The sequence below is a fragment of the Notamacropus eugenii genome, chromosome 2 (assembly GCF_028372415.1).
Source record: "Notamacropus eugenii isolate mMacEug1 chromosome 2, mMacEug1.pri_v2, whole genome shotgun sequence".
NCBI lineage: Eukaryota > Metazoa > Chordata > Mammalia > Diprotodontia > Macropodidae > Notamacropus > Notamacropus eugenii.
In genome coordinates this window covers 73,484,527-73,499,486 of record NC_092873.1, presented here as the reverse complement: position 1 = coordinate 73,499,486, position 14,960 = coordinate 73,484,527, and the positions used below count along the sequence as shown (strand labels likewise).

Here is a 14,960-nt window from a genome sequence, read left to right as displayed (position 1 = left end):
AGGTTTAAGTTATTTAGAAAAAACGTCCCTCACACTTCTTTAAGGGACTCCAGTAAACAGCTTCCTACAGAACTCAATTTTACCAGCTCAATTTCCTAACTTAATTTAAAAAACTCAAACTAAGTATAAATGTAAAATAATCATTTTATTGCATTCTTAGCAGTAGGAAGCAAGACAATTCAGTCCTCTAGCTCCCCTTAAAGATATGACTGGCACCTATGTACTTATTTATAGTGTCACCCTGAAGACCTCCTACCTTTCCCCATGCCACTTTCCACTTTACTTCCTAACACCTTGAGGTCTGATTCCTTTGGAACTGTAAGGAAGGGCTAGAATCCAAGGGAGGACATTTCTCAGACTCACATGAAAGGCTAGATTGCAAAATGGTAGAAGTAGAACTAGAGATAGTGGGTGAAGGGTAGGACTCTGAGAGGGTGGGGCTTGAGCCAGGGCCAGGATGACGGGCAGGGTGGCTCTTGCTGCAGTGGGCAATGACATTGTCGGGTTTCTCAAATCGTTTGCCACAGAACTCACAAGGATATTGGAAAGCTGCTGCTGCCTCCTCATGCTTGCGTCGATGCCAGTTCAGAGAGGCTTTCTGGCGGCAAGTGAAGCCACAGATCTCACACCTGGAGTTATGGAGAAGGGTCAGGGAATTAGATCCCAGTAATTGCACATCCCCAATTCCACCAGCCTTTCAAAACACTAGCATTGTACCCAGTCTCAATCCTCCAGGTCACCCTGAAATCAAGGTGTCCTAGGCCCCTCCTTGGTCCTAAACATCTATTCTCAAAAACTAGAGATTTTTGCTACCTACACACTCCTTTGGCCTTTAACACTTCCTAAGTCCTCTTTGCTACAGGTATGTAGGCATTCCCATATTTGGCGCAATTTCTTGTTCCCATTCAGAGTCCAGGCATCATTTTTGTGACATACCACTCATCTGATCCTGTGCCTGGCACTACCCTTGGTTCTAACAGTTAAGCTTTTGCCTTATTTGGCCTTGACCAGGCCACTTCTGGGGAACAGAAACTTTTACTTGCGTGTTTTTATATATGCCCAATGCTTAGTACTATGGTTGGCAAATAGTAAATGCTTAATATATGCTTTTTCTATTCTTCCCAATATTTTTTCTCCTTGTTTTTCATTTTGTCTTTGTATTACCAGCACACAGTTTAGTGCCTTCTCCATAATAAGTGCTTAAATGACTGCTAGATTAGATTGGACCCCAGGACCCTTCCTTCAAGTTCCTACCTCTTCCTTGTCCCTTCTTGAGGCTGATTGCCCCAGTTTCTTTCTCTTATCTTGCAGTCCGTAGGCCCCTCCATTTAACCCCGGCTCTAATTCTCTTCTCCCAGAATTCTGGTATCTTGACCCCAGTTCCTTCAAAGACTCAGCATACTCTTCACCCCAATATTTTCGACTTACTGTAATGGTTTTTCCCCAGTATGGATACGCCGGTGGATGATGAGGTTGCTGCTGGTTCTAAAAGAGCGGGCACAGAACTCACAAATGTAGTCTCTAGTATCTGAAAGCACAAAAGGAGACATCCCAGAATCTGTCTACATTGCTCTATATTTACTCTAGTCATACCTTTCATTCCGTTACAGGGAAACCTCAGAGGAAAAGACTATTGGCTGAAGGAACTTGAGTTACAATCTTGGCTCTTAACGATGTTAATGTAGACAAGTAATTTACTGCTCTAAAAATCAGTTTCCTCAGCTGTGAAAATGGGACTCTTCTTACCAAAAATAGTTGTTTTGAGAGTCTAAGGAGGTGTGAAAGTACTTGAAAAAATATAAAGTACTCGACATAGGTAAATTTCTAGATTATTACTATCATTTGCCACAACACCTTGTCCCCTCAGTTTCCAGGGGAAAAGAAGGGTCTAGTATCTTCCTGCCTATCCTGCCCTGAAATACAGCCATCTGCATTTCTTTGTTTGTGAAGGCCCAATAGGTAGAGAGAAAAGATACTAGATTCCTGACAAGAGAGAAGGATATTTGAGTACTAGAAAGGAAGCTGGAGCAGATGAAATGGGGTGGGTTTGGGGTTGGTGTGAGACAAAAAGGAAAAAAAGACTGAGAACTGGAAGAGCTAGATACAGGTGCTTGAAGTGGGTAGCAGGGACTAGCAGTGATGGGGACACTGGAAAATTATATATTGTACTATAGATTAATTACATGTTGTATATTATAAGATACACTCATGTATGGAAATACAAGAACCAGGGTGGGAAAACATGGTAGAAAACATGGTAAAAATTGGTGGAAAAGAAAGAGAAATAATACTGTCATCAGAATATACCACAAACCAAGAGGACAAAAAGAGGCTGCAGATGAGGAGACTGGGAGACAGATCATAAGTCTGGCACAAAGGCATCACATAGAGGTAAAGGGGGATGTCACTTCAATTATAGACATCTTGTGGAGTCTTAATGTGCCTTTCATCATCCAAAATGTAGAGGAGCCAACACAGGAAAATTCTATAGTATTCTAGATTTGATTTCACCAAACAAGGAGGAACTAGTGTGGAAATCATGGGAACCTTAAGAGAAGTGACCACTATATCGTGGAGTCTGTGATAGAGAAGAGGAAAGCCAGAAATAATCTGATATTTAACAGAAATTTTTAGGATAAATTTCAAAGGATTCAGAGGAAGGATTGCATGGTTTGTAATTGTACAGAAGTCAGACCAGGAAATCTGAGAAGCCATCAGAATGAAATCTGAAGTCACAAAAGAAACAATTCCCATGAGAAAAGGGAGTTGTTGAAAAAGATTAATATAGTTACTCAAGTATATATTCCAACTGTTATTTTACAAAAAACATGTATAGCAAGGGCAGGTAAAAGAGGGTGAATTCAAAAGCATGGCATAGTTCTCGATGTTACTGAAAGCTTAGGAAAGTAAGGACAACAAAAATTTTTCTTGTTTTAGTTTTTAGAGAAACAGGATAAAATAAATTAGGATGATGATAACTGATGCCAGAGAAAAGGCAAGAGCTGCTCAACTTTATTTTCCTTCTGTTTTCTCTGCCATGGAAAATAACCTTTGGATTTGAAAGGACGAAATAAAAATGGCCAATAGGATGTTAATACCCCAAATAAGTAAGAAAGTGTGCAGATGCTCTGGTACAAAAGAACTATATCCACAAGTCCTAAAAGAATTGGCAGATATGTTTCTGAGCCTCTGCCTATGACCTCTGAAAGATCATTGAGAATGGGAGAAAACGTGCCAGAAATGGTCCTTTGAAGACTTCTTAGCAATCTCATGTCACTTTTGGATATCTCTCTTAGGAAGGAGGTTTTTCCTTTTGTCATTTACCTCCTTACAGTATAATGATACTGCTATTTTCATAGCAGAGATCTGACCACATTGCTTCCTTCCTCAACAGGCTCAATGGCTCTGCATTTCCTCTAGGACAAAATATAAATTTATCTGTTTGGCATTTAAAGCCCTTCTCAATCTCGTTCAACCTGTCTTTCCAGACTGATCTCATATTGCTCCCTGTATAATAACACTCTACTGGCCTATTTGCTGCTCCCCATATAAGCCATTCCATCTCCTGCCTCCAAGCCTTTGCTGGACTGTTTCTTGGAAGCTCTAGGTTTCCTTCAAGGGTCAGCTCAGTATCATCTCCAACACAAGGCTTTTCCTGATCCCTCAAGTTCTTAGTACTCTGTACCCAAAAAATTACTTTGTATTTAATTACATATATTTTGTATTAACTGTATTCATGGTATTTTTTTCCTCAGGAGAATTTCTCCCAATTTCATTAATGAAGGCTTCCCAGAGCTCCCTGAGGGCAAGGACTATTTTCTTTTTAACTTCATACACCTACTGTTTAACACTGTGCCTGGTATTCATCAGGAGCTTAGTGATAAGCATTTACTTGTCAAATTGAAGTGAGTGGTCCTTACCACTATGCAGTTTCACATGTTCCTTCAGATGCTTCTTAAAATTGAAGGACTTTCCACAGCTTGGCTCTGGGCAGGAGAAAGATTTCTGGTGGATATGCTGGTACTTTTTATGGTGCTGGGGATAGGAAGAATGAAGAATGGTGGTGAAGGAAAAGAGAGGGTATAGCTTTCCCCACCAGCTCCCACCATATCACACCCTGAGGCAGACTACCCTTCCCCCAACACTAACACTATACAGTATCACAGCCTTGACTCTCAAACTATCCCACTGCTAAATCCTCCTCCAAATATAAATTACAGAAAATTTCCCTGTCTTATCCCCAGATTCTTTTATCCAACACCCTATTTTCACTTTCTCTATCTTTTTCTCTGTCCCATCACACCCCACTCTTATCCTGGTCTCTCTTAATCCTCTCCAGCTCATACTTAATTCTCAACACTAAATCTCACTTCCTGCACTTCCCTGAGCTCCCTCTGTCCAAACTGTTATCCATGTAGCTCCACCTCTGTACCAGAGGTTCCCATCTCACCCTTGTTCCTGTTCCTCAGTATCTCTAAATCCCAGCACTTCTTCCCATACACCCACTATCTAAATTCCTGCAATTCTCCATATCCTTCACAACCAACAAACCTTATCCCTCTTCTCAGTCCCTAAAACAACATTTACTAATAAATGTTCATACTAAACAAGAATTACCAAGGAAAAGCAACAGTCCACCTAACCCAACATTCTGTGTGCGGTATCAATGTTTGGGATATGATGTTTGGGATATGACTGTCTTTTTTGATGTTGACTTCTGTGTTTTGAGATGTCTTCAACAAAAACCTCAATTTTCTTTCCTTCCCCCTTTTGGGAACCATTTTATGCTTTTAGCTTATAACATCTGTTGAAATGAGTAAGAGGTGTGAGGTTGATGGATCTGATAAATGACTAATTCCTAGTTTGCTGTAATTCCAGTGCCCATAAGAAAAGGAAATATTCTTGACTGGTCCCTAAGCTACAGGAAGTAGCTGTAGGTGAACTATCATGGAAGAGTGATTATAGAATGCAGGGGTTCTGGACTTAGAATTGAAGTTTCTCATCCGGGTCGGAGTTCTGCTAGCAGAGTATAATCAAGAGCAAACTCCAACTTCTCTGGGCTTCAGTTTCTTTATATGACAGCCACACAAACTGGACTGTCAACAAGGCCCCTTTTAGCTATGATATTCTGGGCCAACAAAATTGTTGCAATGCTTTCTACAATGTCTAATCTCTGTTGTTCTATATTCTTTTCTTATTATGTGTGTAAATATAGTTTTGCTTCTTAAAGATATTATAACTCTAAGAGTTCCCCTTCCTCTCTCTGAGGAATATAAATAAAGCGATTCTGCAGACTACAGAATATATACATGCATATATATTTATATACATGTCTGTATTAATAAAGCCTTTCTCCTTTGTGTATTGGGAGTTTATTCCCCTTTGGCTATGGAATTCATTTAAAATCCCTAGAGAGGAAGCCAAACACTTTCTAGAATGCCTTTGATTACATACTTGAGAAAATAACCCAAGGCTACTCTGACCCTCTTCCCTAATTCCTTGGGATTTCAGTTGAAGGAACTGGATTTACAGTATAGTTTAGGGAAGACTGAGGAAGAAGCACTTAAAGAGCTGTCATGTCGAGGAGGGATTTGACTTCTGTTTAGCTCCAGAGAGCAGAGCCATGGTCAGAAGTTGCAAAGGGGACAATTTAGGCTTAAAGTTGGAAAAACTTCCTAGCCATTAGAAATGTGTAAAAGTGGAATGGGCTGCTTTAAAGAGGTGGTAGGTTTTCTTTTTTATAGAGGTCTTCAAGCAGAAGTTGATTTAAGGATGTTATAGTGGGGCTTCCTTTTCATTTATGGGTTGTACCAAATGGTCTGAGGTCTCTTATCAAATTTTGTGGTTCTGTAACTGTAAAGTGCCACAAATATTGGCTGTTGTTATTTAGTCTAACTACCACATTTGTCAAATGAGAAAACCGAGACCCTGAGATGAGAAATGACTTACTTGCCCAAGGACCACAAAGCTAGTTAAAATGCCAGAAGGTATTTTGTCTCCCAGACTAGTGCTCTTTCTACTGCATAATGATACTTCAATTAATAAGTATATATTGAATCCATAACAGGTGCCTAATATTGCTAACTGATATGGGAAATAGAAAAGCTATAGGGGGGAAAGTGGGAGATTAATAAATAACAGGGAGTTTTCTTTTATATTTTTTTATAATCTACACCTTACTACATACCTTCATTACTGTCCAAATACACTTATTATTTTTGTAATATGAAATTGACAAAAATTTTTTCACGTCTCCGAAATAAAATGTTTTGAAGATATACTTAAATTCACCTTAGCCATTGAGACTACTTTCACATAAAGCATGGCCTCTGTCTCATTGTATTTTATGTATGGAATTTCCACCCACAGAGATTCCACAGTATTTCTTTTATCCATTTAGATCAGGAGTTCTTAACCTTTCTTGTGTCATAGACCCTTTTTACAGTTTGATGAAGCCTACAGATCCCTTTTCAGTGCATTTTTAAATGAATAAAATTTTTAAAAAACATAGGTTTACAAAGGAACTTTGTAAGGAAACCAGTTATATTGAAATAGTTATCTAAATATTACAAAGTGATATCATTTGTTGAAACCTGTATAGCTTGTGTAACTCTTTGAAAACCTTAGAGTACTACATAAATGTTAGATGTATTAAAAAAAAAAACGTTCACAAATTCCAGGTTAAGAACCCGACTCAGATGCTAACCCTATCTCTGTTCATGATGTCCTCATACAGTATTACTGTACTTCCCATCTGCCCACCCCTTTGGGATTTCTATTCTGACATGGCATTGGTATTGGTATTGGTATTCCTCTTTCCCACCAATTCCTAAGGTACCTCACTTGCTTATAGCTTTGAGAGATGATACTGCAGGTGTTTTGTATTTTTGAATGAGATTTTCTGCCTGTTTCCACAAAGTCTGTCTGTTGATATAGAATCATAGAATTCAAATATGGACAGGACCTTAGAGATATCTCATTTACTTCGCCATATAGATGAAGACTCGTTCCCAGAAAAATCTATTAATTTCCCTGGGGTCACAGAATAAAATAGCACATTCCTGATTCAAACTGAGATCTGACTACTAATGTAATACTTCCCTAAGGTAGTTTGGCATAGTGAATAGAATGCTGGTAGGAATCAGGAAGACCTGGGTTGAAATCCTACCTCTGGTGCTAACTATATAGCCATGGACAAAGTCACTTACCTCTCTAAATCTGTTTCCTCATCTATAAAATATGGAATAATAGTATGTACCTTACAGGGTTTTTATAAAGACTAAATAACATCACATGTAAAGCACTCTCTAAACCTTTGCGTATAATTGCAATTATTATATAGTATTATTAGTCTACTAACACAATATACTGTCAACTCTTCGACCACGGCCATGTATTTTAAGCAAGCTTTTAAAATCTTGGTATTTCTCCTTATCCCTACAATTTCCCAGTGTCCTCCCCTCAATCCCAAACCCTAATCCCCTAACCCCACTCTTCCCAAACTATTTCATTCCATCTCCCACCCAGCATCCCATTCTCTATCCCTCACATTCAGGTATTGTCGGTTGGAGAAGATCTTTCCACAGCCAGGAAAATCACAAGGAAGGAGCTCTCTTTTCGCAGCCTTTCTGAAATAAGACAAGGCAGGAAAATGAGGTTTCCCAAGGCTCTTTATACTACCGCCCCACCTCCTTCTTCCTCTATCCCCAAATCTCATCAATCTTACCTGATTCTCTTGGGACCTATCTGTGCTATGTCCTCATCCAGAGGCATGGGAGGAGGTCCTTGTTGTCTTCGTCGTCTGCTTTGGGAATGAAGAAGGAAAATGGGGTGATGGAAGCAAAGAATCACGCGTTTCAACATGTAGAAATGAGAAAGAAGTTATCTCTTCCAGCCCTTCACTGGAAGCTCCACAGAAAGGGAGGTTTGCCAGGATGCTTTCTCTTGTTTACTGCCTATTTTACCTGGGTTGGGTCTTGCTGCCTTGGCTCAATTGGGATATTGTGTCTAGCTCAGGCTGTACTCTATCTTCTTCAGGATGGGTTGTTCCAGTTTCTGATGAATCAGCCGTGGGGGAACTTGACAGTGGAGGTGTTGTTTCTTCTTCTTTGAGTGGGGTGAGGTAAGGTGGAAGGGGACTAGATGTACCTAGTTCACTGGTAGGGAAGGGACAATCGCTCAGAACAGTGCCTGGCACACAGAAGGCACTTAATAAATGCTAGCAGATGGATATCAGATGACTAACCACTCTGTCACCTAAAACCTATCAGCTCCCTCTCTATTTGCACACAATGTCAAAGTCCTAAACTTAGAATATCAGACCCCCACTCCTACCCTCCTTCAGTCTCTGATTATCAGCCCCAGAATTCTTCTAGTACCTTTTCCCATCCCTCCCATCAACCTCTCCTGCCAGACTTTGATTTCATTTCCATGAGAATTCCCTGATATCTTTTCCCCTCAAACTTTCCTTATCATTCAAGCCCTTGGTACTTCCAGACAACCATCTTAACCTTCCTTCTAGTCTTTCCTACACAGAACTTCTCTCGTCATTGTCTTCTTACACTTTAACTCTTAAATCTTCTCACTCTTTTGTCATCAGCCCAAATTATTCATCTTCATCCCTATCCTCTCATCCAGCATTTACCAATCTGGAGAGGGGCTGTAGGTCCAAGGGCTGACATCACTGAGATGATCGTCTTCTTCATCATCCACTTCTTCCTCTACGTTTTCTTCATCTTCTCCATGGGGCAGGGAAGTCTCAGGTAGGGGTGCCACCCCCCTGCATTCCCAAGGGGTGTCAAGGCTGGACTCATTTCCCCACATGCTTAATTTTTTCCTAATCTAGCCTAACAATCTCTCACACCCTTTCCCCCATCCCTCCATCCCTATTCTGTCCCCAGTCCTTCATGGACTCACCTGGGCATCCCAGACTCTTGGGTCCCATCATAGTGCTCAGTTACCTGGGCTGGGGATGGGGGTGGGATGAAACAGGGAAAGAAGTCAGACTTGAAATGAAAAAGGTGAAGTGGTCAGAGAGGTCAGGAGGGAAGAGGTTGAATCAAAGTGGAAGATAAATTGGGAAAAGGAGAGGGAACAAATTAGAGAATTGGGATGAAGAGACAGAAGTTCTAGGAAAGGAACTGAAAAAGAGTCCAGTGCTGAGGAGAGAGATCTCCCCATGACCCCCAGTTCACCTTCATGTTCTTGCCAGCTCCCTGACTTGGTCCACCATTTCCTTAGTGCTGAGTGTTGGATGTAGGGAGCACTGGATCCTGGGGGTGCAGGGCCAGAGGAGGGGTCCCAGGAAAAGGTATGACCGGCTGAACACTCCCATACAAGCCCCCCAGCTGTGCTTCCTGGTCCCCGAAGCCCTGGTACCAGGCTACATTCACGGCTGTGGGCATGGGACAAGAATACCAGATACTGGAGACCCTCTGGGGGGGAAGGCTCAGGGCCTGGAAAGGAGAGATTGATGTTAACCAGAGAGTCTTCCCCCCTCTCTCTCTCTCTCCTATCCCTGAATCCTCCATAGGACCCATATTTTACAACGAATGCTGTCCTTTCCTACCTTCAAACCCTACAAAACATATCTGGAGTCTCCCATCCCCTTTATCTAAAGTATCATTTATGGTAAAAATAAGCACAAAGTACCTGGCTCCCCAAGCCACTTTTCCTCTTCTCTTCTCAGGATAATAGACTCAGAGCTGGAAAGGACCTTAGAGGTCACCATGTTCAAACCCCTTATCTCACAGATGAGTATTAGCATAAACTCAGAAAGGCTTAAGTAATTTACCCAATGTCAAAATTCAAACCCTAATCCTGATTCCTAATCTAGCTAGGAGTTGTTTTTCTACCGTATATAGTTCAAACATGTCTGTATCCCCTTCAGGCAGATAGCTCCCCTTTAAACTTGCATACAACCTACTAATTTTAATTAGCCTGAGATTTTAACTTTGGCTGCTGAGTGCAGTTTGTCGGCTGTTTCTTGCGGTTGCTAACCGAACCATAGTAAAAGCTTTAGTCTCCATCACCCCACATATTTTCCTTTCTCTAACTGACTTCACTCTATCCTACCTACCTGCACAGAGCACACAGCCTGGAGAATTGTACCTGCCAACGGAAAGGAGGTGGAGTCGGGTAAGTGGCTCATTCCAAATCAATCAAGCACTTATTGAGCATCTACCACCAGCACAGCAGCACCATGGTAGGTGGTGGGCACTGTGGAGGGTAAAGTAAGGAATGTTCCCTGCCCACAAGGAGCTCACTGTCTAGTGGAGGAGATAAGCCTAGCGCAAGGGAAAGGGGGTGCAAAGTACCAGTGATACCCAACTCTTCCCTTTCAGCCTTATCCAAATTCCTCCCCACTTCCTGACCTCCGTTTCCCAACCCCCCCACATCCCTCCCACAGTACTCTGTGCAGCCCAACGGAGATCCTCCTGACCTATCAAGCAGGAACTTGGCGAGCTGGGAGTGCAGGGAGAAGCCGAGCTGCTTCTTGAGAAGACACCACTGCTCCATGTGGCCCCCCAGCCTGATTCTGCACTTACTTCGGCGGGCATCCAGTTCCCTCCGCTTCTGCCTCTGGGAACCCAAGGAAGCGGCCATGGGGCTCCCTGGGACTGGGAAGATGGGGAGATAATCCCTCCATGAGGGAAGGGGGGAAGAGAAAAATGTTACTTAGATTCTGGGGTTCTCATCGTACAGGAGAGGAAACAGGACTGGAAAGGTGGCTCTGCAGTCCCCCAGAGCACACTGGACTGTAGTTAACGGACTCCCCGGGGGAGAACCTGGACAGACCACGGCTCTTCTCTGGTCTTGAAGAACCTCCCAGTCCTTGCCAAGATGACACAGATTTTAGGGGCGTACCTTTCTCCTTTCCTTATTCTGAAGGACACTGAGGAGGTGTGAGATGGTGCACAAACAGGCACGGGGACTGTAGCTGGGCTGGGGTTTGACCCGTGTTCTGGCCCACTGAGCACCACCATGCCACCGGGGCGGTCTGACCCGCAGACCCATTTACTGGATAAGAGCCTGAGTGGGGAGACCGGATTTAGCCCGGAATGGAATGAGACGTTCCCCAAGGGCGGCAGAAGGAAGGAGTCGGGAGACTCTCGGAGCTAGAAGGGACCTTGGAGATGCGGGGCGCTGACAGCGCGGCCGGGATTCCAGCCGGCTTCCTACCGAGCCCGCTCCGCCACCGCTCGGCACGCTGCCCCGAGACTGCCGCTCAGGGGGGAGGGGGAGGGGCGGCCGCGGAGAACCCTGACGTCACAATGGAGGCTGGGTGGCTGCCCAGGGTGGGCCCCAGAGCGTTCCAGCTAAAGTTCGGTCTAGCGTGGGCCATGGAGCCAGAAACGGCACCGCAGCTCCACAGAGGCCCTCACCCCTCTAACCTCTGCTGCTCTCTCACCCTCACTGCCGCCCGCCCCTCTTACCTGCGCTCCCCGCCCACCCCTGCCCCGTGTGCGCCTGCGCCCCCTGCAGTCCCTCGATCAGGCCACCGGGGCGGGGGAGAGGGGGACGGAGAGAGGCCTTGCTGGGGGTGCCCACCGCCGTTTCTCTTTTAAGAAAAAAATCGCCTCTGCTACTGCGGGAGCGGCGGGTCCGGAACAGCAACTCGGGCCGGGAGGCAGGAGGACGTGGGCCTAGGCAGTAACCTTAAGCGGTGGTTGCTGGGAGTTGTAGTCCGCCGCTCATTTTTAAACCGACCAACTTAATACCCCGACCCCCTGGCAGCCAAAGGTTGTTGCTTGTTTTTTGGTTTTGTTCAGCAAGGGATTGGGGGAGTTATCATAAATCGATTAGGCCAAAGAGCTCAGGGTTTTGTGAACCCGGATGGGGAAAGTGGAAGGACATTCGAGTGAAAAATCCCTGTATTTTTCCCTTTAAGACAACTTTCTAACTTTTTAAAAAAAGCTTCACCAACCTAATAGAAGAAACTCAGCAGAGCACAAATAATTTGGCACAATACTTTCTATGAACAAACCCAATTAAATCAATCAGCTAACATCAAGCACTTATTGTGGGCTGGGGATTTGTTGTCTTTTCAGGCGTGTCCAGACTCTTTGTGACCCCACCTGTGGTTTTCTTAGCAAAGGTGCCCCAGTGCTTTGTCATTTTCCTCTCCAGCTCGTTTTATAGGTGAGGACTCGGGGGCCACAGGGTTAAGTGACACGCCCATGGTCACGTGTCTAGTCAGTCTCTGAAGTAGTGTTGGAACTCCTGACTCCAGGCCCGGCGCTGTGTCCCCTGTGCGCCACCTAGCGGCCGGGGATGGGAATGCAAATGCAAAACTAAGAGCCCACCCTAATGGAGTTAGCATACCTTTTATTAGGGGAATACTGTTTTTAGAGAAGCAAACATATGTGCATACAAAAACCAGAATGTCTTCACAGAGAAAGATACTAAAAGGGGTGGGGGCGGGGAGCAGGGGATCAATGGCAGTTAATCTGAGCCATGAAGGGTTCCTTTGGCAAAGAGAGAGCATTTCAGTAAGTCTTTCATCACCAGACACAGAGGTGGAAGGTGGATGTCCCAGAGGGGAAACATCAAGTAGCTGAGCTAGTTTGGCTGGAAGGTACAAAGGAGGACCCTGGAAAAAAGAGAGTAGGGCCAAGTGAAGGATTTGAATGTCAAAACAGTAGGGAGTCAAACAGAACTTTAAGTGACTTTGCAGGATCTGTGCCTCAGGAATATCAATGAGGCATCTGTGTGGAGCATGAACTGAAAAAGGAATGCTAGCAGCAGAGAGCCACATTAGGAATCTAATTGCATAATTATGGCAAGAAGTGAAGAGGGCTTGAACTAAGTGGTACCAGTAGAGAGAAGACCAGATTGCAAGAGAAATTGAGGAGGTAGATTTTTTTATTTCATAAAAGATGCTAACGTATGTATTTTTAATTTTTATAAACATTCTTATTCTCTGCAAAGCATCTTGTGAATATATAGAAAGAGAGGAGGAAAAAGACTACTTAATTCAAAATTGACATTTTTGAGGTCACTGCTTGATCTCCTTGCTCTTTGATTGTTTGCTCTTCCACCACTATTGTGTTTTTTGTAATGTTCAAATGGAATTTATAACATACTGACTTCTTCCCCAGCCCCTACAGGACAGTCCCAGTCTGAATTTTCATATTGTTTTGTCCCTTTCATTTAATATTGTGTATGAACATAATCTACTGTTTTTGTCTTATCCTTCTACTAGACATAATATGCTGCATAGGAATGTGTCTTATTAGTGAATTAATGCATTAATACATTTGTTATATTTCACTCAATAATTAAACTTATTTCACTCAATAATTAAACTTCAAAATAGCACTAATACTACCTGTAAAAAGACTTTCCCTATCCCTGCCACTTCTGATGCCTTCCCTCTCAGATTACCACTTGTTTACATAGTATATACTTGTGTGTGTATATGTATATATACATATATATGTATGTATATATATATATATATATAGTATATACCTATGTGTGTGGATAGATAGATAGATAGATAGATAGATAGATAGATAGATAGACAGATAGATAGCCTTTCTTTGCACATCATTACTCAGTACAATGCCTGGCATGTAGTAAGTGCTTAATAAATTCTTTTGACTCATTGATTAGAAAAGTTCTTGAGGGAACTTGAGTCTTACACTTCTTTTTTGTAGCTCAGGAAATAAATGTGCTGATTTATATGCTGTTTGAGGGAATCATGAGTTTAGAGCTATGAAACTTTACATTTTATGGTTGAGAAAACGGAGACCCAGAGATACTGTGATTTGTCATTGGACAAGTAGAACTAGCATTTGAATATAAACACTTTAACTACAAATCTATATTGCTTCCTTGAATTAAAGTTCCCTTCCTGCTTTCAGGGGATCAGAGAAACACCATTTCACTGAGTGTGGTCTTCTGACCTGGTCCCTTCCTACTTTCAGGAGAATCAGAGATGCGTCATTCCATCTTGTGTCAGGTTTTTTGGTCTGGCCTCTTCCCACTTACAGGGGACTCTTCCTGCCCATAGGGAGGCTTTTCTGCCTGCAAAGTATAGAGACACCATTCCTTCCTGCTCCCTCTGCCCATTTCCTTACCTGGCTTGTTTGTAAGATGGGAAGACAAAGACTATTCCATCAGCTTCCCAGCACTATTTCCCTGAGCAGCCTTAATGGAGAGGACCCCAACCTGAAATGAAATCCCCTAGTGAAGTTAATAATCCTCCTGAACTCATTCAACAAAGATCCTCCTAGTCATACACTGCCCATTTCTCAGTGGGGAAAGAAGGCCCCAAGCTTTATATCTAAGTTTAACTCCCTATCAAATATCAGTTCTACAACGAACACACATAATAAATAGAAAAGAAATTATTTTACCTAAGTTGAGAGCAAAACAGAAATCAGAGAAAGTATAAGAATACATACAGACAATAAGATTGAAGTAATTGTCCCTTGGGAGTGAAGTAATTTAGCTCAATCAAGAGATTGGATCCTGAATCTCACTCAAGTAGAAAATTCCTCAAGTTCTCCAACATAGCACACTGGAAATGAGGACATGATCAAAATTCCACGTATTGGTTTCTTCCCAGTCTTTCTCACTTCATGGCCCTGAAGAAAAGTTTGAAGCCTCTTGACTCTGCAAGCCAGAACTTTCCTCTCTGGAAGAAATTGAAGAGCTCAGATCTCTCCTGTCTTGCCCTTAACAGCTTCCGTCTCCCCGTGTGTAAGGCACTGATGTCCACCACTGAGGAGACAGTCCAATACTAATGGGCTCTGGGATTCAGATATTATATCATTAAAAAAATACTCCCCCACTGCCTTCTGCCTTATTTCCATTCCCTTCAACCCAATTGCCCCATCATCATACTCTAAAGCTACCCATCCCTTCCACTGTGCTTTTTGGAATACCTGCTCCATAGGTAACAAACTTGATTTAATCTTTAATCTTTTCCTTTCCTACTCCTTTCTTCTGGC

General features: G+C 42.9%; 1 protein-coding gene across 11 annotated transcripts; it reads right to left on the bottom strand.

The window, feature by feature from the left end:
• Nucleotides 1-126: 126 nt before the first annotated feature.
• ZNF692 (zinc finger protein 692) lies at nt 127-11,541 on the bottom strand. Of its 11 annotated transcripts, none has more exons than XM_072640967.1 (12): nt 11,436-11,541; nt 10,442-10,619; nt 10,079-10,110; nt 9,195-9,455; nt 8,917-8,965; nt 8,645-8,779; nt 7,965-8,156; nt 7,727-7,804; nt 7,550-7,628; nt 3,921-4,035; nt 1,429-1,528; nt 127-629 (listed from the first exon to the last, which is right to left on the bottom strand). In XM_072640967.1, exons 2-12 carry the CDS (start codon nt 10,603-10,605, stop codon nt 287-289), a joined length of 1,548 nt encoding a protein of 515 aa, XP_072497068.1. In that variant the 5' UTR covers nt 10,606-10,619; nt 11,436-11,541; the 3' UTR covers nt 127-286. The 11 variants fall into 11 exon arrangements, with proteins under 11 accessions (XP_072497068.1, XP_072497064.1, XP_072497062.1 ...); XM_072640963.1 differs by lacking the exon at nt 11,436-11,541 and adding an exon at nt 10,867-11,016 and having other exon boundaries at nt 10,442-10,581; XM_072640961.1 differs by lacking the exon at nt 11,436-11,541 and adding an exon at nt 10,867-10,987 and having other exon boundaries at nt 10,442-10,642.
• Between the last annotated feature and the right edge of the window lie 3,419 nt (nt 11,542-14,960).

Coding starts and splice junctions, on each gene's coding strand:
- ZNF692 (XM_072640961.1), bottom strand. CDS start 10,985: ATGGTGGTGCTCAGTGGGCCAGAACACGGGTCAAACCCCAGCCCAGCT. Junction 8,157..8,644: donor TACAGCCCCTCTCCAGATTG/GTAAATGCTGGA, acceptor CTTCCCTACCAG/TGAACTAGGTACATCTAGTC. Junction 4,036..7,549: donor CCAACCGACAATACCTGAAT/GTGAGGGATAGA, acceptor TCCTATCCCCAG/CACCATAAAAAGTACCAGCA.